The sequence below is a fragment of the Nomascus leucogenys genome, chromosome 15, assembly GCF_006542625.1.
Source record: "Nomascus leucogenys isolate Asia chromosome 15, Asia_NLE_v1, whole genome shotgun sequence".
NCBI classification, from domain to species: domain Eukaryota; kingdom Metazoa; phylum Chordata; class Mammalia; order Primates; family Hylobatidae; genus Nomascus; species Nomascus leucogenys.
The window spans coordinates 6149338-6175926 of NC_044395.1; the positions used below are offsets into that span (position 1 = coordinate 6149338).

The 26589-nt window shown below is 45.7% G+C and overlaps 1 protein-coding gene across 1 annotated transcript in view; it reads right to left on the minus strand.

Moving 5' to 3' along the window:
• The window catches only part of FLI1 (Fli-1 proto-oncogene, ETS transcription factor), a 118171-nt gene that overhangs the window by 15322 nt on the left and 76260 nt on the right, over positions 1 to 26589 (minus strand). Inside the window, exons 4-5 of the mRNA XM_003253389.4 lie at positions 24064 to 24267; positions 15018 to 15083 (exon numbers count right to left, since the gene is read on the minus strand). Of these exons, the coding sequence (XP_003253437.1) occupies positions 15018 to 15083; positions 24064 to 24267 (270 nt within the window). The remainder of the gene's footprint in view (positions 1 to 15017; positions 15084 to 24063; positions 24268 to 26589) is intronic.

Consider the following 26589-nt stretch of genomic DNA (forward strand, 5'->3'; position numbering starts at 1 on the left):
AAGTGGACAGGTGAGTTCATCCTGAAGGAGCACTACTTCTTTTTGTTTGTTTGTTTTGTTTTGAGATGAAGTCTTACTCTTGTCCCCCAGGCTGGAGTGTGATGGCGCGATCTCGGCTCACTGCAACTTCCGTCTCCCGGGTTCAAGCAATTCTTCTGCCTCAGCCTCCTGAGTAGCTATTATTATAGGCACCTGCCACCACGTCTGGCTAATTTTTATATTTTTAGTAGAGATGGGGTTTCACCATGTTGGCCAGGCTAGTCTTGAAATCCTGATCTCAGGTCATCCGCCCACCTCGGCCTCCCAAAGTGCTGGGATTACAGGCGTGAGCCACCGCGCCCGGCCAAGAGCACTCCTTCTTTTGTGTCCTGGCAGGTGAGCAGGAAACACTTCAGTCCCTGAGCTGTGCATCCACACATCAGACGGAGCACAGTAGTTAAAAGAAAAAGAACCATCAAGTCTTGGAAGGTGGAATGTGGTCTCACTTATTATATCACAGCATCAGAGGCTCCTTTTTAGACTGGAAGGACCTCAGACATTATCTAAACCAGACATGCAAATTAGCACAGGCCCAGAGGCCCAAAGCCCGAGAGGAAGCATATGTGGCCATGTAAGAATTTTAATAGAAATTGAAATTATGACTCATAGCAAAAAACTGCCTCTCTCTAACCTCCTCTAGTATATTGGGCAAGGCTGATAATTATTTTGCAGACAGGCCCAAAAGGCCAAAGGCTTCTTAAGCTCAAAGATTTTTCAAAATGATACCAAGAATGATTTTCATCTCTTTGGAAGAGTGTTACCTAAGACTTATCAAGCACAGGCCTATTTGTGGCATTACTAATGGCTCTTAAAGATCTTCATGGGAAGAAATTCCATAATTTCTCGTGAATCCATTCCAAACAGGGAAATGGCTCATTGCAAAGGAAAGAACTCTGGGCTGGGGGGTCAGAACTCCTTGCTTTGCCTCTCATCTCTGTCAGTTATGAGCTGTGTGGTCTGAGGCAAATGACTTAACCTCTCTGAACCTCTTAGTGAACCTCTCTGTAAAAGGTAGATACTTGGCAGGGTCGGGAGAGAGTGGTGTGATTATTCCTAAATTTAAGAGTTTGGAAAAGCAAATAGCACACTGGATCCTCACAGGGATCTTTTGAGAATAAATGAGGCCATGCATATGAAAATGCTTTCTAGGGCCGGGCGCAGTGGCTCATGCCTGTAATCCCAGCACTTTGGGAGGCCGAGGCAGGCGGATCACGAGGTCAGGAGATCAAGACCATCCTTACTAACATGGTGAAACCCTGTCTCTACTAAAAATACAAAAAATTAGTCGGGCATGGTGGTTGGTGCCTGTAGTCCCAGCTACTCGGGAGGCTGAGGCAGGAGAACGGTGTGAACCCGGGAGGCGGAGCTTGCAGTGAGCGTCACTGCACTCCAGGCTGGGAGAGAGGGCAAGACTCTGTCTCAAAAAAAAAAAAAGAAAAAAAAAAATGCTTCTTTCTATATTCTAAAGCATCCTACAGAACTCTAGCTGATACTCTTTTTCAGAGTTTAACTCATGAGACATAAGAAGTTAATTTTTCTTGTGTCAACCAAAGATAATTTCTTCTGGTTCTTCCTTTATTGGAGCAGGATTGAGTAAATATTCAATGGTATTTACTGAATATCTACAGGGCTGGAAGAAAAGAGTCAGGAGAAAACTCACAATTAAAGACCACAAGGTAATCTGTAATTAGGTCCATAAATAGCCTGTGAATGAGGTGAGGCTCCGAGAGGGGACTATAGCCTTAAGGAGGAAGAAAAACGTATCTCGAGGCAGATAGGACTTGAATTGGGTTTTGAAGAGTGTGTTGGATTTTGACAGATAAAGTAATTGTCCCACTTAGTTTTACCATCTTTTCTTTAGAATATGCCAAATACAAGAATTTAAACTTTATCAAAGAGGCATGTTAAGCCTCTTTTTAAAATTTTTATTTTGAGGCAGGGCCTCACTCTGTTGCTCAGGCTGGAGTGAAGTGGCGCAAACTTGGCTCACTGCAGCTTTGACCTCCCAGGCTCAAGCAATTTTTGTGCCTAAGCCTCCCAAATAGTTGGGACCACAGGCCTGTGCCACCATGCCTGGCTAATTCTTTTATTTGATGTAGAGCTTGACTCTCACCATGTTGCCTAGGCTGATCTTGAACTCCTGAATTTAAGTGTTCTTTCCGCCTCGACCTCCCAAAGTGTTGGGATTACAGGCGTGAGCCACCACACCTGACCCATGTTAAACTTCTTGATCTTACAGATCCCTGAGGCAAGAAAGAAAGAGCCCACTCACATCCTGGATAGTGTTTCTAGCCTCCATATTTCCTCCTCAAAGACTTCTTTTCTCCAACAAGGATATTTCATGAGCAATATGCTCTTTATTATCTTAGATAAGGGCTTCTGAAGAGAGAGAGTTATTAAATCTATAAAAAGAGATTAGAAAGGTTTTTGTATTAAAATAACAAATGATGTTTCCTATACATTGGCCTTTGACTAGAAGATGCCCTAAGCTCATAGATCTCTGTCTGACACAAAAGAAGCTTCTCTGTCTCTCTCTCTCTCTCCAGATAGATGAAAGAAAGAATTTGGGTGATGAGAATTTGGTTACACAAGTTTCTTTTAAATACCTTCCAGCTACCAAATCCCTTCAAATAACCTCCGTGTGGTGGAATTTCTAAATCAGTGTATTAGGCAGAACCAACACATTTGGAACACTCTGTACTGAGGTGGCCCCCGGTAGACCACTGTGGGCCTGTCCTTTTTTCTTTCTAAAGTATTTTGGGACCCTTCTCCTCTAAACAGCCAACGGGGATCACTTTTAACTTCTATTATGAACCAAGCAATGGCAATGAAGCTGCATCAAGCAAGGCCGACTGCATATGGAGTCTTTGCTCTGTCGTCTGGAGTGGGATGAGTGTGCAGTGTCAAGGTGAAGCTTGGTAGAGATGGCAGGCCTAAAATAGTAACATCCCAGAGTCTGCAGATAAATTAGAAGACATGCAAAACCCAAATGGCCCATCCAGTGGATGTGAACTGCCACTGAGAACTGCAGCAGAGCTCTACCCTGCCAAGCACTCAGGGTCATGAAGGCTCCTCCTTGGCAGTGCAGGAGGAGTCACTGTTGAGCTGAGTTCAATGGGAACGAATGGGGAGGGTGCTCTGGAGATCACCAGCAACAGTCCCACAGCCTGGCACCAGTTCCCTGCCCCACTTGGAGGTTTACCTAATGTCACTTCCTTTACTAAAATGTAGCGGGGCTCATGCATTCATTGTCACCATCATTAATGTTGCAGAGCACATGGGCGCCTATGAGGGTCTTGATTTACTCAGGGTGCATCTAAAGGCAGCTCTGATAAGCAGAAAGACCAAAGACAGCCCAGGGAAGGCAGAAAGGGCAAAGTGGGAACTTCTGAGTGGCCAGGAGCAGTGCCTGGCCTGGCACTTTCTGGCACAGGGGTGAGAAGAGGCGAACTCTGTAGTGGCAGGAAGTCGCCTTTCTGCTCCAGTGAAGCACTGGGATGAAGCCCTGGCTCTCAATACTGGGGCAGTGCAGGGGCGGGACATTCCAGAGCAATGGAAGGAGATTATTCTAAGAACACAAGTGCTCAGCTCCAACGTTCTCCTTATCCCTTCATCTACCAAGGGCACAGGCGAATTTATGAGGGACATGGGGCAGGGTGGGGCAGCTGGAGCATCCTGGACGTGTCTTTAAGATGCTTTAAGTTGATTTTGACATCTCTTCCTTCTTCTCCTTGAGAACCATGGGTTTATGAAGCTTACAGAGGCAGAGGATTACCCATGAAACTGATAGACCTATGAAATTACTTGAGGGAAACTTTATTTCCCTGTAATAATAAATTTATTAAATTTATTGAATTTATCCACCCCATTCTTATTTTGCTTTGTTTTTGAGACAGGGTATTGTTCTTTGCCCAGGTTGGAGTGCAGTAGTGCAATCTTGGCTCATGGCAGCCTCGATCTCCCGGGCTGGAGCAATACTCCCGCCTCAGCCTCGGAGTAGCTGGGACTATAGGAACACACCACTACACCTGGCTACTTTTGTTTATTTTTTGTAGATATGGGGTCTAGTTGTGTTGCCTGGGCTCAAGCGATCCTCTCACCTTGGGTTTCCAAAGTGCTGGGATTACAGGTGTGAGCCACTGTGCCTGGATGGTTTCTTAAATTCAGTTTATTGAAATTCTTATCGATAGAGTGTTACTCAATATAATACTTTCTTTTCTAAATCTCTTTTCTTCCTTTATCCTCTTAAATATAGTATTAAACACAACAGAATATGTGTACAATTATATAAATTATAAAGCATAACAATGAAAAAAAATCTGTGAAACCACCACAAATGATGCTTCCTATATGTTGGCCTTTCACTAGAAGATGCCTGAAGCCCATTTGTCACCATGTGGCGTGGAAGAAGCTTCCTCTCCCTCTCTCTCTCCAGAGATGGATAGAAAGAAAGAATTTGACTGATGAGCATGAACAAAGCACGTTTCTTTTAAATACTTTGCAGCTCGATTACCACCACCCCACCCCACCTGGCAAACAACCTCTTTATAGTGGAATTTCTAAAATTCTAAATTGCTAGATTGCTTCTTGAAATGCAAATAAGATTGATTGCATTAGGTCAGGCTCCTGATTTTTTAGATGGTAGCAGGAGTCAATAGATGAATATATCTTAGCAACTAGACAACATCAGCTACTTGGGGGAAATGCATGATGGGGGTGGTAGATGGAGTAGGAAAGGGTCATTTTGGAGCCCTTGCCATTGCCTAGGTGGGGAAGGGACTAAGGAACAGGCTCTCTTCTGTTTCTGTTTCATACTAGCTTTGTGATTCAGGCTTAACATCATACCTGTGATTCAGGTAAAATGGGAATAATCATAGTGCCAACTTAACAAGGTTTTATGCAGGATAAATGTGAAGTGAATAGGAAATTTCTTGGCACATAGTAGGTGCTTAACAAATGTTAGCTCTTATTGTGGCTGCCTCGGGCATAAGTTAAGAAAGGAAGGTGGAATTGAGCAGAAGGTACATTCTCCCTGCAATGTCACCTTTCCTCGGCTTGGTGTGTCCTCAGCCTCCTCCTGATGGGCAGAGACCTGAAGGGCCTGTGGAGTCCAGTTGACAGCAGGATCCTGTGGTGGTTGGGCCAAGAAGGGGCTCTGGTGCCATCATCTTGTGATGGAAATCTTCTCTTTATCAGTCTTGCCTCCTTGCTCAGGGATGGGACTGATCACAGCTTCCAAAGAACTACCCTGGGGTCCCATGCAATGGAAATTTAGGGCAGGGTAGGGAGGAAAGGCAATGCCACACCAGCAACTGCAGTGGATAGAGCCAAAACATCCACCTTGTAGAAACATCTCAAAGGGTTAGTTCTACACCAAACTGCTGGGGAATAGTTTAAGGTACTTTGCCTATTATTTTCATCCATCTATCCAATAGTCCCTACCTTCAAGATGCTTCCCATCTCACAAGACAGAAGACTGCTGGGCTAGAATCTATTGAATGCTGTATTGGTAAAACAGTGGGTATAAGCAAAGCATCCTGGGGAAGGTGGTCAAGACCATAATGAGGTGATGCTGTCTGATCTGACCACGGCCCTAAAGGGTGAGTGTGGTTTCCTAGAATATGGATTGGGGGTGGGGACTGAGATGGATGAAAGGTATACCCAGCAAAGGGAGAATGGGGAAACATTATTCCAAAGCGTGGTTGAAGACAGGGTAGACAGGAACCAAGTCATGTTTGAAGGACAGGTCTTTGGGTCAGAACCTAAATGGGCAAAGCTGTATTACTGAGCAAAACTATCACACCTCTACGCTCCAGGGGGATCCAGACAGTTCTGGAACTTGTCTCTAGTGGTCCCACAGAGCTGAATCCGGATGGTCTTCCAATAGGACACATTGAAGGGCAGGTGATCACCTTACAGTCCCTCAGGTTATGGTGGTGACTCAACTGGGTTTGAGTAATTAAAAGAAACCCCAGGATGGCCCTGTTCCCAGGCAGAACGTGGGCTCCTATGAACTCTAGGTGGTCACCCCTAGTTGTGTCCGTGGCGTGCACAACCTCTGGTAGCTTTGAGGACATCTGAGTTCCCTCCACAGTGGGATGTATGATGATGCGTTTAATTAAAATAATTCATCAATTAACACAGAAACTGGGGAGAATGATCATTGGAAGATATTGTTGTTTGTGTCTATTTCAAAAGAATCCTCAAAGAAGTAAAACCTACATACACAAAATTCCTCCTCTGATGTAATAGGCCCGCCTCTAATAAGGCAGTGAACTGATACTCAGTCTTTTGCCTTATTATCCTGGAACAAATTTACACTTGTCTTAGGAAACGGGCTAACTGTTTCCAATAATTTAAGTAAAGTGTGTCCTAGTCGCTGTGTGAGCCACACGTGTGCAATAGCAGTTTGCACAGCACACCCACGAAAAGAAATAACAGTCCTTTTACTTAGAGAAAGGAAGGATAATGGTTACTTAGAAAGTGTCCCAGACAAGCTGTCAAATTGAATTCAGAGAGCTGGAGTCTGACTCCAGGACAGGGCGGGCTGGCTAAATTCCCGAGGGATTGGGGTTTCCTGCCTGCTCCAGCTTAGAGACAACGAGTCTTTGTTTCCAGTTCTCTCGCTCTCCCTCCTCCCCCGATCTCTGTTTCTCTCTGTCACCCTCATTCTTTCTCTCTCTCTCTCTGTCTCTCTCTCTCTTAATCTCTCTCTCGTGGAAAAAAAAATGCAACACTCTGAAGAGGGTCAGATAGAAAGCAGACAGAACATTAACTCAGGAATTTCAAAGGAAAACAGATTTTAAAAAATAAAATAGAGAGAGCAAGCTACTGTCTATCCCATAAGCATAAATCTTGCCTTTGGACCACAGAAACAGCATACACACACACACATACACACACACACACACACACACATGCATGCACGCACACACACACATCCAACAATCATCCCTGCTTTTGCTAAGAATGGCTAAGGCACATTTCATCATGAAGGAAGAACATATAATGACAATGTTCTTCACAGGCTCTCCTGTGAGGCCGCTATACCCTCCAATTTGAAGTGTGTGTGAGTTGACGTAGATGGAGCCTGTGGGGCCACACAACCTGCTGCATGAGAGATGTTATTTACTCCCTAAAAATAACAGGAGATTACCTCACAGTATTACAGGCCTTTTCCTTCGGGTACACATGTTCCAAACCTAGCCCCCATACGCTGCGCTCTACAAGGCAACACACACACAGCCCACCTCCACACAGAGCACCAGCTCACGCCCTCCAGCACAGACACACACGCAAGGCTGCCAAATGCCCACCTTCCCAAGTACTGCACCCGGGAGCGCATCAGCCTGACACAGGCAGTGCATGTTGCAAGGGACAAAGATGCCGTACTTGGGAACCTGTTCGCCAGGAGAAATGAGGCAGAGATGTCTTGAGGCATTTTTTGAGTTATGGAAAATCTCTAAGATATATAAAAATAGAGAGGAAGGTCTAGTGAAGCCTGAGGCCCCATCACCCTGCTTCAACAATCATGGATTCATGGTCAATCTTATTTCAGCTCCATGCCCACCTACTCTGCCCTCCCTGGCCCAATGGTTTTGACACAAGTCCCTGACTCTCAGCTCCTTCACTGAGCTTCCTGTCTCACAATGAAACATCTAACTGCACCCGGTTTTCCAGGTTCCAGGAAGCCATGGTGTACAGGTTCTACCCCAGGCTGTCTTCCTGAAACTCACATCAAACACCCAGGCCTCAGTTATTCCTGCAAGGGCTCACCTGGGCTCCTGTCTCCAAAACCCAACTTGAAAACTCACACACTCACCCCAGCAAACATGCTGGTTTCCTTGGTGCCTTCCTCCTTCCCTTTGCTTCAATATCTATTTCCAGCCCTGCCGTGCTGCATCTTGCTAGAGGCCTCCATCTTTTACTACGACCTCTAAAATCATAAAGGACATCCATACAGGAGCTAAATGCAGGGGAAAACTGAAAGACGTGGTAATGTATGTGAATTGCCCTCACTCCAAAGCACAGTAGTTCGTTACTCACTTAGCTGTCTGTCTCTCTGTTTGACTAGAACCTGCTTGAGGGTAGGTAGTGTGCTGTGTTCACCATAGTTTCAGGGCTCAGCCTGGTGTTCTGTGCAGAGAAGATTCTCCGTAAGAAAGAAATGAATGAATGGAGGAGAGCATGAATCACAGAATTTAGGTCCATTCCTGACGAAGGTACCTTGTATCTATAATATCTGCCTACATAGGAATAAATGTATATATTTGTCTTCACTCCCTGTGTGACCGTGGCTGGGTCCACACCTTCTCTGGCCTCAGATCTCTTCTATTCTATAAGGGATTTGGAGAAGATGTTCGGCTTGAACATTAATGATTTTCTATCTCTTCATTACACTCAGAAAATTTCTTGTGTGTAGCATGCATTGTTGTATTTTGATTACGTGCAGTTTTATATTTCCTTCATATTTCATAGGTGTGTCTCCCTAAATAGTTGTTTTTTGCTTTGTTTTTTGAGACAGAGTCTCGCTCTGTCACCCAGGCTGGAGTGCAGTGGCGTGATCTTGGCTGACTGCAACCTCTGCCTCCTGGGTTCAAGCAATTCTCCTGCCTCAGCCTCCCGGGTAGCTGGGACTACAGACACATGCCACCGCACCTGACTAATTTTTTATTTTTAGTAGAGACGGGGTTTCACCATGTTGGCCAAGCTGGTTTCGAACTTCTGACCTCAGGTGATCTGCCCACCTTGGCCTCCCAAAGTGCAGGGATTACAGGCGTGAGCCACCGTGCCTGGCCCCCTAATAAGTTTTAAAGCAGCTTGGCTATCTATGTATAGTATCCTTCACAACCCTTGGTACGGTGTTAACATCTGGTAAACCCTCAAAAATATTGCAATTAGCGGCTGGGATACTGTAATTAGGAGGCCAAGGCGGGTGGATCACGAGGTCAGGAGGTCGAGACCATCCTGGCTAACACGGTGAAACCTCGTCTCTACTAAAAATACAAAAAAAAATTAGCTGGGTGTGGTGGCCTGTGTCTGTAGTCCCAGCTACTCAGGAGGCTGAGGCAGGAGAATGGCGTGAACCCGGGAGGCGGAGCTCGCAGTGAGCCGAGATCACGCCACTGCACTCCAGCCTGGGCGACAGAGCGAGACTCCATCTCAAAAAAAAAAAAAAAAAAAAAAAAATTGTAATTAGCTTTCAATAATAATGTTAATTACTACTATGATTTTTACTATAATAAATTAGAATAACAATTTACTATCCTTATTATAACTTTTATTGAGCACTTATTGGTGTGTCAGACACTGTACTGATTTATGAGTTTTACATCACCCCTGAAGGGGCACTACAATTATCCTCATTTATACATGAGGAAACTGAGGCAGAAAAATGTAAGCACCTTGTCCAGGTCACAGTCTGAGTCCAGAGCCCGAGTTTTTAATCAGTATGCGATAATGCTGAAATAGGAGACCAATGCCCACCTTAGGTAAGTTGAGAGTATTAAAGAATCCTTAAGATGTTGTCAGATGCTTGAATCAAGTATGCTGAGATAATGATTCCAGAAGCAGCCTAGAGGAAGGACAGAACACACCAAAGGCCCGGACTTGAGTCTCGTTCTGCTTCACCACCTGAGTGCCTTCTAAGGAACCCTGAAATCTCTCTGTGCCTTGTTTTCATTATCTACAGAAGGGGGATAATAATACCACCAGCCTGGTCATCTCATGGTGGTGGCACCAGAGGGCACAAACGGGATAATGGATAGGAACGTGCTTGGCAAACCCTACCGGGCTGCCAAAATGCTATTGCTACCATGTGCACGGCTCCTGCCACCTAGGACTCTCCTGGAGAGAAGCCAGCCTCTCGTTAACATGGGCTTCAGCACCAGCCAGGCGTTTCACTCTGAGAGACACAGAAAGGTAGTTTCTCCCCTCTCTTTTCCATACTTAGCATGCAAGCCGACAGACTTTTTATCCATTAGCCAAGGCAATGGCTGGAGATGGCCATTCCGCCTGCAGTGGGGCTGCGGTTTTCGGTTTCCGCGTTCAATGGCAGTCCTGAAAGGCTCCAGGCTGGGGCTGGAAGCTCAATGCTCCACAGGGCCTTGGCTGGTTGATGAGTTCCAAGAGTTAATAAACAAGGAACTCAATATCCTCTGTCTTTTGGAAAGTCAGAGGTATTTAAACAGATTCAGCATGAGGAACTAAGGAAATGAGGGCTTAGGCATGCAAAGAAGCTCTGAGGAGGAGATGTGCTGATTCTTGCACGCTGCTGGGCCAGCTGAGTGTGCTGGGAAGGCCTCTGGCAGGGTTTGCCCAGAAAAACAAAGTGAAGCTCTGACCTGGGACCAGGGCAGACACACGCACATCTGCAGCCTGGAGGACTGGAGAGAACGAGGTGTGGAAAGTCAGTAGCCCTGGCTCCAGGACTCTCATATACTTGAAAAGGCCACTTAACTTCTGCAACCCCAGTGTCCTTCCTATAAAATCACGTTACCAACACCGTATCTACTTTTCAGAGGACTGAATGAGGACATGTGAGAAAGAAATTTCTGAGATGTACTAATGTACAGTTGTCAAGATCAGTAATATGATGCATCAGTAAAATCAGTCATCAATGACAATGACAAAAAACTAATCAAGATCGTACAGTCTCTTCACTTACCTATACCTTTATCAATATACCAGTAGGGCCTGCTATTCCTTTTCTAGGACAATCTGGGTCCAGACAACTGCCCGGTGTGCCTCCAAGAAAATCTGGAGTAGCTCTAACATGGGCCTCATTTCTCTCTAGTTTGTCTCTGTTCTATAAAGCAGGCTTCTCTAGCTTGGCTGCAGCTTGGCTGATAGGAATAACCCGGAGAGTTCTAAAACACTTCCAGTGCCCAGGAGTCACCCTTGGAGATTCTGAATTAAGGCATCATTTTTTGGCACTTGGGCATCAGTATTTTTTTTATTTTAATTTTTGCACTTTCAAAATTTTAGTAAAATATGTAACATAAAATTTACCATTTTAACCATTTTAAGTGTACAATTTAGTGGCATTAAGTACGTTCACAATGCTGTGCAGCGATTACCACCATCCAGCTCCAGAACCTTCTCATCTTCCCAAACGGAAACTCTGACCCATTAAACACTAACTCCCTATTTCCACTCCTTGCCACTCCTGGTAACCACCACCTACCTTCTGGCTCTATAAACTTGACAGTTACCTCCTATGAGTGCAATCATGCAATGTGTGTCCTAGAGTCAGTATTTTGAAAGCTCTCCAGGTGATTCTCTGTGCTGTCAGAACTAAGGGCTGATGGCCAAGCATAAGTTGTGTATTGGTTCATCTTTGGAAGGAGAGAAGAGTTTAGGGATGAAGATGGAGCTGATAGTGGGAAAACTTCATGGACAGAAATCAAGTAATGCAAAACATTCACATCTTTGCCCAAGTTACATTTAGGCTAGGTATTGCTTTTGCAGAAAGGCAGCTGGAAGAGAAAGGCTGTATTTGTCAGCAAGTGAGGGGGTTCTAGTCTAATCCTCTAACCTGGTTTGAGTCCTTGCTCTGCCATCTAGTAGCTGTGTACCCTTCAGTGAGTCACTTAATAGTGCTGAACCCCACTTTCTTTGTCTGCAAAATAGAGATAATAATATCTACTTCAAAGACCCAGTGCAAGGCTCCAAAGCAAAACATGTGAAGGTGTCTGACATATTCCAAAACCCTTTATAGATGACAGTTGTGGCTACTATTGTAAATGGATAACAATAGCTTTTATCCTAGTTTATTCTTTTAAGTGCCTTAGCCTTGATAAACTAAAGGTAGAGCATAACTGCTCTAGCTGGATCCAATCCATGTCCATAGAATATTTAATTTAAAGGGGCTTAAAGATTGTTCTAAATTAATTTTTAAAATCTAGTCTTACTTCTGGGCACAAATAACTCCTAGAGATTGCAGCCATTTTCAAGAGACAAGCTGGAAGGGTGATTATACAATTTTAAAGCAAAAAGCCATTCTAATTTGATAAGTGCTTTGAAGACACATTAATAGACAGCATCTCCTCAACTTCCTTGCTTTGTGTTTGAGGCCAGCACCTGCCCTTTGTGGATTGCACCAGTGTGCACTCACACACACAGACACACACACACACACACACACAGCTCTGGTGCTCTTGATGAAGTCTGGGTTTGTTTGGGGCTGTGTGTGTCTTATTCAAAGAAGATGGAGCCAAGGTTGCCTGATGTCTTCTAATAGCTAATAGATAGTGATTAGAGCAGAGCAGGAGAGCCAGTGAGAGGTGGGGAGGAGGCAGGGAGGGAGAGAGGGAGGGCTTGGTTAGCTTTGTCTTGCTAATGTACTTTGTTTTGTGGCTTGATGGGTCGTTCAGACAGATTCAGACCACCTCACAAGGGGAAGGCATAGAGGAGCAAGACAGCTCAAGTGGAGAGCTTTACTGGGGACAAAAGATGCACCTGCAAAGCGCAGGCTTAATCGTCTCTAGAGGGCCAGGCCCGATGTTGGGAGATAAATGCCGGCACCACCTGAATGAGGTCCTGGCAGCATGCGTTTGCCTGGATACTACAGTTAATTCATTTCAGAAGAGGGGTTGCTCCCCAGCAAGAGGGAGCTGCTCCTGCCATAAGCCTGAATGAGCCAGCAGTGTTACAAATGTCCTCCCTAAACACAAAAGGGCCAAGGGAAGGAAATGCGTATGGCAGGTAGAGGACACAGCTGAACAATAAGGCAGGAGGAGGAGGAGGAGGAGGAGGAGGAGGAGGAGGAGGAGGAGGAGGAGGAGATGGTTAGCAACACATTTCAACTTGGATAAGCCAGTTTCTAAACTAAACCCTATATCTGAAGCCCAATATCAGAAAATATTTCATTAGCTCTGCTTCAGAGCCTCACTGGCTAATTCTGATGTTGGTAGCAGGATGTAGCCTGAAGTGTTGGAGAAACTTACAAAAATCCAAATTCAGCAGTTCAGAGGTTAGGGTTCCTCCCATCCCTCCCTTCCTCTTTCCCTCCCTTCCTTCCTTATAGCCTTGCTTTCCTCCCTCCCCATCTTCCTTCCCTTCCCTTCCTTCCCTCTCTCTCTCTCCCTCTAGTCATTTTTCCCCTTCTTTTTTCATTCCTTCCAAAAAGTGGATCCCTATCCACAAATGAAATAAAACTCAGTAGGTAAAACAAATCAAAGGACAGTGGCTCTTGAGCCCTCGCAATGTGAGCGCTCCTGTCATCTCCTTAGAAGCCAAGAGCTCCAGAGTCAGGGCTGGCCTCTTGCTGACAGAGTTCCTCTCATTCGTTTGACAGGAAACTGAGGTTCAGGGCCTGAAGTGATTTTCTCACAGGAAGCCAAAGGTGCCCTGACCTTCACTCTAATGCGTTGGCCACTAAAATGTATTTTCTCTCTTACAGACATTTGCAACAGCATATTAAAATAGGTCATCAAGTGAAATCTGACTCACGATGTAGAATGAATCCATAGAAATTCAGTTTTCATGACAAAACTCAAGAAATCTGATTTGGAAAGGAAAAACAGTGGCAGAAACAGGACTGGCTCAGGGTGGGATGGGAGAGAAGAAAACAAGTGAAAAACACAAATGTTTAAAAGTGGATTCATTATGTTGTATAATTCTTCCACTAAATGTTCTGGTCATTATTAAATTATAAATGGTTAACAGGAAACACAAAGTGCTGTGTGATCAAAGTTGTAACCTTGGGCAAGACACCCAGCTAGTGTCTTTGGGTCTGTGTTTCCTTCATACCCTATGCAGATTTTGAGCCAAATGGTTTCTTCCCTTAGAAAAGCCTTTGTTTCTCTGAAAGGTTATGCTGTGCTGCGCTATATGTAACTGATCCTGAGAGCTTCTGCTTTTCTTATATATTTTGGGGAGGGTGAGTTGAAGAAAAAGTGGGGACAGAGAGCGAGCCAAGGAGGACAGAGTCCCTGCCACACTCTTATTATTCTTCAAGCTCCTATTCAAAAGTCCCCTCGTCTGTGGAATTTTTGCTATGCCACGCAAATATTTTTTCCAGTCTCTCTCTGGTTCCTAATAATTATTTGTTCACATTTTTTTCTCCTTTAAACCAGGTACTATGAATTATTCACTTGTTTCAATGCCTGAAATCTAACAGTATCTGAACCACTCCTCACGATGTTTCATAAAGACGCTGGGGAATGCTATTGTGACGTGTACTAAAATCTTCACTGGCAAAAATCATTTGCTGAGGCAGTTTTCTTTCTCAACAAAACCAAACCAAACCAGACCAGGCCAGATCCTTACGCCACTACTTTAAAAATGAATTGACATCGCTAAAATTTTTTTTGAGACAGAGTCTCACTCTGTCGCCCAGGCTGGAGTGCAGTGGCACGAACTCGGCTCATTGCAGCCTCTGCCTCCTGGGTTCAAGTGATTCTCATGTCTCAGCCTCCTGAATAGCTGGGATTACAGGTACCTGCCATCACATCTGGCTAATTTTTGTATTTTTAGCTGAGATGGGGGTTTTGCCATGTTGGCCAGGCTGGGCTTCAAAGTGATCCACCCACTTTGGTCCCCCAAAGTGCTGGGATTACAGGTGTGAGCCACCATGACTGGCTGCTAAAATTTCTTAGGAAAAAAACCATTAAAGGTAGACATGCTGGAAACCTTGAACTCTTCATTTCATTATTTTCTTCAGAGAAAACTCCCAACTTTCAACTTTGAAAGTAAGCAGCATTCATTTTTTTCTAAAAGTAACATGTTTTCCTGCATGGAGTGGCAACTTCAAGTTGTATCTTTGTGATATTATTACAAGATACTGTAAAACTTCCTTTACTGTATCTTTGCAACTGGTAGCACAAGTGGCGAAAATCTTTGGCTTCTTGTCTTTGTACGCTAGGAAAAGTTGAGTGAAACAAGCAAGCTGGTTTTCTGCAACAACCTTAACAGCATGGGACTGTGTCATGTCTGGTATAGAAGAAAATTTTAAGTGCACAAAAGAACAAACTTACCTTCTTTGACACTCAGTCGTGAGGACTGGTCTGTGTGGGAGGTTGTATTATAGGCCAGCAGCGAACCTGAGAGGCAAAACATAAACAGGTTATAACCAAAATGTTCTTCTGAGATCAAGAGTAGGAGATGACATGAGGAGGGAGTGGAAAGGGAAAGAGATGGAGAGAGGGGAAGAGGGACAGAGGACACCTGGAAAGAAAGGAAAGGCGAATGGAATCCATTTGGTTGGAGACAATCATACAGGCCTGTAATAGCTTTATTACTTAATAACTATAATTACTTATAGAGTAAAGAGACAGAATACATTGGAATGAAATGCTCTCTGGGGAAACAAACACCATGACCCCTAAGCTGCCATATTCATCGTTCTGAAGCGCTGTGGTCTGTGCCATAATCATGATAGGAACACAGCAGTGAGAATCAGTAAACCCAGGTCTGTTTCAGTTGTTATTAACTCACCATGTGACAGTTGGTGAGTGACTTGACATGTCTAGATTTTGATTTTTTTTCTTGAACTAGAGCAGAGGTTGGCAGACTTCTTCTATCAAAAGGAGATAGTAAATATTTTGGCTTTATAGGCTAACTACAGTCTCTGTTGCACAGCCTTCTTAGTTTTTGTTTTGTTTTGTCCTTGGGCCACTTTTGGACAGATTTGGCCTGCAGCTTGTAGTTTGCCATGGCCTGGTGGAGAAGCCAGTATCACTCCTTCCTGCTGTGGTATCCTCTGGGTTTACGTACATACGGGTCCTTTCACAGGTGAGGGTAAGGTGCACTGGTACGTTACTGGTGGAGGGGCACTGGGAGTTGGGAAGGAGGTGAGTGGTAGTATTCCAGTAGGAACTTTTGCTTCCCTTCACCTGTGTCTAAGAGCACGCACTGAACCTGAGGAGTCACGCATTGAATTTTCTGCAATCTCAGAATGCTGATATCCAGTCTTTTAAAATTAAACTTCGATGCATACCTCTTCTGTACCCAGCACTTTGAAAAAACAATTTGTTTTTGTTGTTACGTGTAAAACATATTCTCCCTTCTTTCCTAAAACTAGAATTTTTCCTTTGTTTAAAGTGAATTCAAGGTTGTATTTTGTGAAACTTAGGCATTTTTGCCATTCTCTTTGAGCTTCTCCTAAGGAAATTTTAAAGAGCCCTTGAAACGAAGGCTGGGATCTGCTTTTACGAAACATACCATAAGCTCAACACATGTGTTCGAGGTTAAGAAAATTCTTCTAAACAACCCTTTTCCCTGCTCCCTGTGGCCGAGTGGACTGGCTGGGGTGCCAGGGGTGGGAATGGGCTGTCAGACACTCCTATTTTTAGTCTCCAGTCATGGAAGGGATGCAGAAATGGAGCTGCTGCCTCACCCAGCTGTGGGCGTTTGGTTGTGTGCCTCAGAGAAAATGCGTGCACTACCCAAGCCAGACGATGAGGAAGAGAATTTATTTATTTATTTATTTGAAACGGAGTTTCGCTCTTGTTGCCCAGGCTGGAGTGCAATGGCGCGATCTCAGCTCACTGCAACCTCTGCCTCCTGGGTTCAAGCAATTCTCTGCCTCCGCTTCCCCAGTAGCTGGGATTACAGGCATGCCTCACCATGCTCGGCTAATTTTGTATTTTTAGTAGAGACGGGGTTTTTGCATGTTGGTTAGGCTGGTCTTGAAATCCTGACCTCAGGTGATCTGCCTGCCTTGGCCTGCCAAAGTGCTGGGATTACAGGCGTGAGCCACCGTGCCCGGCTGAGGAAGAGAATTTTATAAGAATTGTCCAACTGCCTAGAACATGACTGTTAGTTCTAGCTCTGCAGCAGCTCCAGATGAAAACAAGGAGGGGGATGACAGGGGTGGTATTGAGCCCGCTGTATGCCAAAGTGTGGCTATGTGGATGCCATTTTAGAAATGAGACCGTCACATGAATGAAACATCCAAGAGCCAGCTACATTTAGTTATTCCATTTTCAAGAATATCAATGACAAAGTAAGGCTGGGACAAGTTCCTGCTAATAGTCACGCACCAAAAAATGATGTTTTGGGCAAAGATGGACCACATATATGACAGCAGTAATAGTGTACTTTTACTGTATCTTTTAAATGTTTAGATGCACAAATATTTGCCATTGTGCTACAGTTGTCTACTATATTCAGTACAATAACATGCTATACAGCTTAGTGAGCTAGGAGCCACAGGCTGTAGCATACAGCCTCGGGTTGTAGTAGGCTATGCCATGTGGGTTTGTGTAATACATTTTGTGGTATTCACATGAAGATGAACTATCCCCATCATGAAGCAAAGCACGACTGTATGTTTATTAAGCAAATGAGAGTTTAAAATTAGACCTGCCTCTTATCACTGACTAGCTTTGTGCCCTCCACTGATTTCCCTCATCTCTTTGAGCCACCAGTTTCTCATCTGTAAAATGGGCTAACACCACTTAATGGCAGTGTGAAGATTAAATCAAATAATGCATGTAATGTGCTCAGAATGGACCTTGGCTCATAAGTGTTCCATAAATGCTAGCCATGATCGTTACTATTTTTACATCCTTTCTCCCACAGATGTCGCAATTATATACAATAGTTCTCTTTATACATGCGTTTACTGAGCATTAGTCTTGTCCTCTGATTAAAGTTATGAATGGGTTCTGCTGCAATAAGAAACAATCCGGCACGACTGGAAGGAAGTGAAGAAATGGAACCAAACGTTCCGAGGAAATACAAAAAAACCCCAGAAGTAGGACCAAGGATGCTTGCCTCTCTGTCCCTGACGTTCTCTCCCTCAGGCTGAAACCTCACTGCTGGAGCAAATAAAGAAAAATGATGGTCTGCGAGGAGCAAACTGCCTGAGTAGTGCAGGTGTAGCCGAAAGCACGAAACTTAGATAAACCACATTTATTAAATTTCCCCCTTGGTGAAAGTTCTTCTCTGGGCACACATGAATTCCACAGGAAACTCCCAGAAAGCCGAGAGAAAGGGTCATTTGACCTCTCCAAAGCTTGCATGAAATACATATTTCATGGCAACCTAGGAAAAGGATTTTGCCCTAAAGATTGTTCTTGGTTCAAGTTTCACTCCTGGAGGGAGAGGCTGCCTTCCCCAAGGAGGGGCTGGTTGGGGGCATCTGGCCTCTCTCCCAAGGGACCCAGATTCCCTCCTCTTCTCTGATTTCTACTTCATCAGTTCCCCAGGCTCTGTTTTCTGAAGCAGGCAGGTCCTCCTGGAGCCCGGCCTCCCTCTCTGTGGCTTTGGACTGCTTTCTCCTGCCTTGAGGCTCTTTCTGGCCTGACCCTGCCACAGGCCTGTGCTACTGAGCTCCCCCTCCTTCCTGATACCAGCACATCAAGGTAAACAGGCCATGATGAAGAGGGGTGTACGCAATGCTCCCTGAACATGCACGGTATGCCAGACGCTTTCCATCTATTCTCACTTAGTCCTTGCATAAGCCACGCAGAGCCAGCATTCCCTTATTCCTTTTTCCAGATGAAAGGAGCAACATTCAGCGAAGTCGTATCATTTTCCCAGGATCACACAGCCAGAGGGTGCAGGAGGCAGGAGCCCCATCCTGGTCTATCCACAAAACCTGTGCTCAATCTGGCAGACCCCCACCGCCTCCAGGCTAAATCGTAGAAAGAGGTAAAACTCACCTATGGGGTTGGGAGGCAGGGTGGTGGTTAGTTTTGTGGAGGAAGTGGTTGTGGGGCGGAGAGAGGGTACAGGGGGCTGAAATGCTACTCCTTGGCCTGGGAGGTGCTTATGCGAGTGGGTGGATTCACGTCATGTAGTGCACTTTTTGATTTTTGCACTTCTCTCTGCATTATACTTCAGTTCAAACTGAAGTATAAGATTTGCCTACTTGGTTATTTGTAAGTTTCTGTATGTGTGTTTGTATGTATATATTTGTATATGGTATATATGCATATACATATATCTATTTATTGGGGCATTTTTGCTCTAAAAAGCATAAAGTAGCTCCTGCTGAGAATAGAATGGACTTCCCAAAGTGCAAGCATGGGGAAAAGATCATTTGCCATTCCATGTTTGAATCCATCTGCTGCTTGAGACAGTATCTGGATCTGAAAGGAGAGGGGAGTGAGCAGTGTGAGGCTTTGCAGGTGTGGGGTAGAACCCCAGCAATCACGGTTTCTGCTGCTTCACATTCCCTCAACCGAACCTGCTTTTCATCGGGGACACCTGGGCCAGGGGACACAAGAGTCCCAGTGCCAAAGCCTTTGTCTCCTGCCTCGCTGTGACCATAGAATTCACCAGTGCCCCCTCACAGCCAGCCTATGGAGTCCAGGTCTCCCTTTTCTCTGGGCTGCACTGCTTTATCAACAGCTCTGGCTGAGTGTGCAGGAGCGGGAGGGTGTAAGGCTCTGGGCTCTTTCAACAACAATCCTGGCTGACTACGGAGTCCAGGGAAACCTGGCCTTTTGTTCAGCTGGAATTCTGTTCTCCTTCACCGGTCAAACCCAGGCCTGGAAGTGATAAGATTGCACCAGCTTAATTGCCCAGACCCAAAACCTCTGCCCGACCATCAGAGGCTGCAGGTGGGAAGACCACAAAACGCAAAATGTGTTTTCCATTAAAGTTTAAATTAAAAATGGGAATCAAGATGGGCACCTTTTCTGTGGTCTCCCGGTCGCGCAGTATATTTCATTCTTTTGAGCAGCCACTGTTTGAAGACGCAGTTTCTTAGTATTTTTTCCAGGTCAGACCCAGATTGACATACAAAACCAACTTGTTTGTAAAATTTAAAAAGGGCTCTTTTTCTTCCCGCCTCCCCCCGGGGGCCTCGGGGCTCCCAGACATGCGCAAACTCCCCCCAGCGGCCCTGCGCCTGAACTGCCAGCCCGGCGCCCTCCGTTTCTTCGAGGTCCATCCCCGCGTTGGCCTGAGAAGGGACAAATCTCGTTCCCGCAGCAGCTGCTGCGAAGGCTCCTCTGCCACACGGGGTGTGTCTGGGAGAGATACTGGTGGGGCCAACAGTCAGGCCCAGAGAAGGACAAAGTCAGCGTGGTGATAGGTTTGGCTTAATCGGCCTCCTTCCAGGAGGCCACAGGAAAGTTTTTGGAAAGCATTTATCTCTTGGTACAAATGACAACAGAAAATGCCGTGGGGGAAGTGGCCGGGCTGTCCACGTGGAAGGCCGGGAGTGAGGCTGCCTTGCCTGTGTGGCGAAGGCTGGCTTGCTGTCTCCAGGGCCGGGGGAACGTCGGCAACGCGAGGCCAGGGACTGGGACTCCAGAGGCCCGAGTCTTAGATACCAGGTGCTCTCAACCGGCTGGACGCCTTTGAACCAATTTCTGAAGCTGTCTGGGCCTCAGTGGTTTCAGCTTTAAAATGGGTATTGTAGATAGTTGTCCACAAGGGGGCAACCTTTTTACCTTTGAAGACAGAGCCTCCCTCTGTCGCCCAGGCCAGAGTGCGGTGGTGCGATCTCAGCTCACTGCAGGCTCCCCATCCTGGATTCAAGCGATTCTCCTGCCTCAGCCTCCCAAGTAGCTGGGATTACAGGCGCCCACCACCACGCCTGGTTCATTTTTGTATGTTTAGTAGAGACGGAGTTTCACCACGTTGGCCAGGCTGGTCTCCAACTTCTGGCCTCAGGTGATCCACACGCCTCGGCCTCCCAAAGGGCTGGGATTGACAGGTGTAAACCCTGGAGTTTCCCAGGACTCATGGGAATGACCCCAAGGGCCGTGGCCACCCCAGCCATCACAGTCGTCCTTGCATTTCCTGTGGCGGCTGGGGGGAGGGGTGGTCGCCTGTGTGGCATGTGACACAGCTGCTCTGGCACAGCTGACATGCCCAGGTGTGAAGAACAAGCACCTCCCTAGCATGCCTGGCCATCAGAGAAGGTCTGTAAGGGCTTAGGGAACTGCTATTTCTTCTCCACCCTGGAAAATACATTTGCATTTAAAATGTAAAAGTAGCTCACCTCCCAAACCACCAGAATAGTCAAGCACCTTTTGTGAAAGTGTAAATTTGATGCCAAAGCTTCTTATCCTATGAAGTTTTCCTCTTTCTAGACTTTATACTAGAGCCCAGAAAGATTAGATCAGAGAAGTGCCACCAACTTGGACTCTACTGACTTCCAAGCAGCCACACAGGCTCAGGTCCCCGATTCTGCTCTATCAACTTTCCTTCACCCTGCAGAACTTCCTCCACTGGAGTGAAGGATCTCAGCTATTTTCCATCCATCTCTTGCTAAGGTGGAAATATCTGAGCCTCACCTTCCTCTCCAACAAAAGGACAAGATGATAAAGCACAAAGAATCAGCACCCTCTCCCCTTGCCTTGACTCATCGCCTCAAACTCTCTGCAAGCGCCGGCCTTCCTCCTAAGCACAAAACATCCACTGGAAGTCAGTCTGGAAAAACAATAAAGTGTTTGAAGGCTTTAAAAGGGTTTAAAGTGCTGGTTGTCACTGGGGAGTTCCTAGCAATCCAGAGCAGAAACAGAGCAGACACGATCGCCAGCACATGGTCTCCTGCAGGAGCTTAGTAGCCAGCCACCACCTCACACTAGGGGGTCTCCAAGGCTGGAACCCCAAGGTAGACACCAATTAAAAAGCAGCATGAATCTAAATGCTTTTTCCCTGACAGTGGATCATTTTAAGTCTAGGTTCCTCAAAAGGATATCTCAATGCTATGTTGGGGCAAGTTTTTTTTTTTTTAATTTAACACGATTATTTTAATTTTTTGCTTTCGCAGGCAGACATGGTTTTTCTGTCAGTGCACAGACCACTTTATAATGAGCTTTTCCACCCAACATTGTATCCCAAGCACTTCTCATGGTGTTTCCCAATAATAATTTTAATGGCAGAACAACTACTTCCCACCTTGTGGATGTACTACTATTAGCCACCATCCTCAACTCTGGATATCTGCCCTGCATTTTCAAATGTCTTCAGTATACAAGCTGGATTCCACCTCCTCTCCGCTCTGGAAATATGCTCCGCTAATAAGTCCCTTTTGGGAAACCTAATATTTTTATTGATTTGGGGGCATTTTCTGTCTATAAGTGTTCTTAAAAAGAAGCAATTCACTTTTTCTTGCCATGCTATACCCCCCAAAATGCCATCCTCTGCACCTCCACTTCAACCTTGTTATCTGCTCTTCTCCAATAGAAGGTCTGTCTACTGGTGACCAGTGACCACCTTCTCAGGCATTTGTCTCACTTCAGCATCTGTGTTCCCATTGTTAGGTGGCAGGAAGTACTAGGGGGCCTTGGGCTGTTTATGGACTGGTTAGGGCCCCGGGGTCATATGGCATGAATGGGCTTTCCCCACATGGAGAGAATGCCTTGAACATTCTCCCAACAAGGGCATCCGCCAAAGAGTCTCAAAGCACCGGGCCCTTTAACTAACAGTTCAGAGCATGCTGTCTATGCTGCTGTTGTCCTCTCTACTCCTGGCAAATGAAGGAAAGGGCTTAGGGTTCCTGCAAACTCCTGCTGGAATCAGGTTGCTTTGCTGCTCTCTCCTTCTCATGCTAACCTCCACACACCCACCCTGGTCTGCCTAGATCACTGCAGGACTCTGTTCAAAGATCCTTATTTTTTAAAATTCCACAAATGGTTAAAAGCTGAAAATAGGAATTAGAAAATGCTAATTATCCAAAGCTCTGAAAAACTGGGTGGAAAATTGTCCCCTTTTTTTGAAATTGTTTCTTGGGCTGACCTCATGTTGCAGCAAGACTCAGACATGAGGTAATTGCTCCGGAGCTAACAAATACTGCATCATCTACTTTCTCGCACTAGTTACCAGACGCCTCGGAAAGGTGACTGGAGAGCACAGAGGCACGAGTGGAAACTTTCAAAACAATTTTTTTGATTTTTCATTTCTCCAGCCAGCACGTGTTGCCCCTGCCCCATGAGGAACACTGTCGCTGAAGGGACAGTGGATTCCAAAGATGGGGAGTTAAAGGTCCACCAAACGATGGAGAGCAAACAGAGCTCACCAACCCAGAACCAGCCAGTCCAGGAAAAGCAGGTCCCAGAGGTGCTGTCTGAGGATCTCAACTTGCGAAGGGGGCTTAAAATCGTCAAGCTCCTGCCCAAAGCTAAACTCCTGCAAGACTCCCAGCTGCCTTGGCCATTCACAACAAACAGCATCTCAAGGCTGCCCTGTCTTTGCACAGGGCTGCTAGAACGCTCTTAGTTAGTGTGAGCCCATGCCTGTGTTCCTGTGATCCCAGCACCATCTTTTCAGGCCCCAGGACAATCCTTCCATACTTAGGGGTAGCACTGATACCACCTGGCCTGGATTTCCAGCAGAGTGTTAAGGCTGAGGTTACCAGTGGGACTAAAATAATTCCATTCTTCTGCTCTGTGTATATTTCATAACAAATGAAATTCATATCAGACTGATGGACACTTAGTGCTAGAGTACCTCATACCAGATAAATCTCTTGGACAACTGCCTGCTTTCTGTCTTAAGCTTGCCCTTTCCAACGCTCTTTTCCTTTTTTTGGCTGTACCAGAAGAAAGCCTCCAATAGATCCTAACACACCTGCACCTTTGACTGCTCTTCCTTATGAGGGAAGTGTGCAGATAGCAGCCCTGTCAAATGGGGTTAGGGGGTGCCAGAGCATCCCAAGATTAAGAGGAAGCTAATATGTAAATTATTTTCAACACCTTAAATCCAAAAGCCTTGAATCTAGAGTTTCCTGGAGGAATTTTAAATAATCACTTAGGAAAACACCAGCCAGGGCACCAGCCATCTCTATCTATGTTCAAATTGGACTAGTTTCTGGAAAGGCGGTCTCATGGGAAGAGTGTGACCAGCCTCTGCCAGACCCCTCCAGGTCACAGCTCTCTATTTTTCTCCATTTCTCATTTTACTTCCTTTGACACTTCAGGATTGGGTCTGCCCCTCCCAGGGTCTGTAGGAGCCCACGTGACCTTGGCAACACTACAGGCCCCACGTTGCTGCTCCGGCGGCATCTGCGCAACATGAACGGGCAGCACTGACTTCCTCTCCCTGGGTTGGCTCCACGGGAAACGAGCAGGCCTTGCCGAGCTTCCTCCCAGCCCTGGGTGCTTGGGCGGCACTTACTTTCCCTGAGGTAACTGAGGTGTGACAACAGCACTTCGGTGTTGTAGAGGGTGGTGGCGCGGAGGAAGTCCTCCTTGTTCATTTTACACAGTTCCTTGCCATCCATGTTCTGGAAAAAGGATGTGTCGATCTCCATCAAGCTGTACTCCTTTATGGCCCACTCCAGCCATTGCCTCACGTGCTCCTGTGTCCACAGTGTGGGGTCTGCAGAGGAGAAGACGTTGTTAGCAAGGACTGCAGGGAGGTAGAGGCTCCCTGAGAGCCTAGGCAGCCTCCCTCACCCCTTGTCCCTCTTTCTTTCCCTTCTCTCTCTCTGGGAAAGCTCCCTTCCAGATGGTTCCCCTAGAACACTCATCTGGCTCCATGGCATCTGGCGCTGCCTGAACTGCTTAGCACTCCAGGGAGGTGCTTAGCTGCCTCGCTACGTATCCTGACAGAGTACTCTTTAAAGTTTTGGAGAGCAGTTGGAACCTTTGCCTGAGAAATGGTGGCATCGAAATGAAAATAAACACAATTTCACAGACCCCGGGACCGGTGTCTCTGGAAAGGGGAACCATCTGTATTTTAAGAATATTAATGATTTCGTGAAAGAACGCGGATCCCTCAGATGGCTATAGAAAAGAAACAGAGAGACTTTTACTGCAGTTCCATCTGTGCAGTTGAAAAACCCAGTGGTGTTAGTCTTAAACAGAAACCCAAACTAGATTTTCTCCTTTTGAGCGCAGCTGTGTAGAAATTTCTACCAGGGCATCCCCAAAACATTTTTTAGATATTTAAATACCCAAAGATGAGAGACGAGAGAAGCTTTTAGCTCTTGAGTGAACACAGGTAAGGTAACCACTGAGGCCATCTCTATGGTAGGACACTCATACCTCCTTCTCCTTCTCAGTGTGTGTGTGTGTGTGTGTGTATGTGTGTGTTAGGGATGTTGCACTTTCAGCACAAGTGATGAGTTCCAGCAGGTTCCACAGTAGGCAGAACTCTTTTATCACTTATCACAGTCTGAAGCACATCTCTTTACTTGACAACCAATTGTTAGTGGGTCCAATAAACACCTTAAATATCCTTATCATAGAAGAAAATTACATGACGCTTGCCTTCAAGAAATACTCATTCCCATGAAACAGGTAGGCAAGCACACCACTACTAAGCAACGGATTGTGTGGCGGTGGTTCAAGGACTCATAAGTGGAAGGGAATAGTGAAAATTTGGAGAGTCAAGGAAGACTTCCTGGAGGAGGAGAGACTCGGCATTTTATTGTAAGTCAGCCATTAGCCTCCGCTTCTAATGAGCCTGTTTGATTTAACATATTTATTAGGCAGGAATATCTGTGCTACCCCTCAACCAACTCACCCTCTCATTCTACAGCGTCTGTGAAGGCTCCTGGCAAAGCTGGGAACCAGGATTGAATGACTAGGAGCGGATGTGGGGAAAGAAGCAAGGCTCACACTTCACAGCTGGGCAGCCAGAGGCAAGTTTCCCAGCACTTTTACACAAGCATCCGCCAACTGCCCTTGGACTCTCCATCCCATCTTGGTTTTTATGTGTGAGAATCTGGGTGGCAGGGCCCGAGTCTGCTTTGCAAAGTGCCCAGGCCCTGCCCATGCATGAGAGTGGCTGCTGTGTTGTGCTGAAGGTGGAGGAGCTGGCAAAGGGGAGGCGTTAGGAGAGTTTGGGTCCACAGATCACAGCCTGCTGCTGAATGTCATTCCAACAACCTAATGCCCCATGAGCAGTGACGGCTCAGATGGTGGGTGCTATGTGCCACCTGCTCCTCGAGCCCTATTTTTACTTACCAAGGAAATCTTTTAATATCCCCATTTTACAGGTGCAAAATGGAGTCTTAAAAGGTTAAGTCCTTTGCCCAAAGCCCTATCGCTGGTAAGTATCTGGGCTGGGGTTCCAACAGAAACCATTACAGGACTTCACTAAGCTGAAGAGGTGGGTTCCCCCAAAGCCCCTTTCCTCTTCTCACCATCCTGCTTTACCTCACCTGTGAGTTACACTGCTCTGATGCCAAAAAGCGGAGCTCCTCTAAAGTGTCATTGTGCAAGTATGTATTCCTCTCTCTCTCTCTCAGATACATTTCTTGCTCTTTTACTCTCCAGAAGCAATTAGGCATGGATCATTGGCAAATGGAAATAATTTTGCACCTTTTCAGAATTCTAGAGGAACATATCCTAGGGGGAGTTGGATTATGGAGCATATTATTTCATTCTTCGCTTCTCCCAGTTCCTCACTTTTAGTATCCAAGGCCTCAAATTCAATTTTACACCATATATTTTATTTATTATTTCTTCCCTTGCTTTGGGCTGTGCAACAATATTATTTCTCTCCCTCTACAGCCAATGAATTATAAATCTTCAACTCTGGATCACGCTAAACTCTTCCAAATGCATTTCCTAGATGATTTAATCCTAGTTTCTTCCCATCTGAACATGGAGCCAGTGATTACCTAGGGCCTACATTTATACTTGTCTTTAAATCCCATCATAAACTCAATCGGTTATTCCACTAATATTTTAT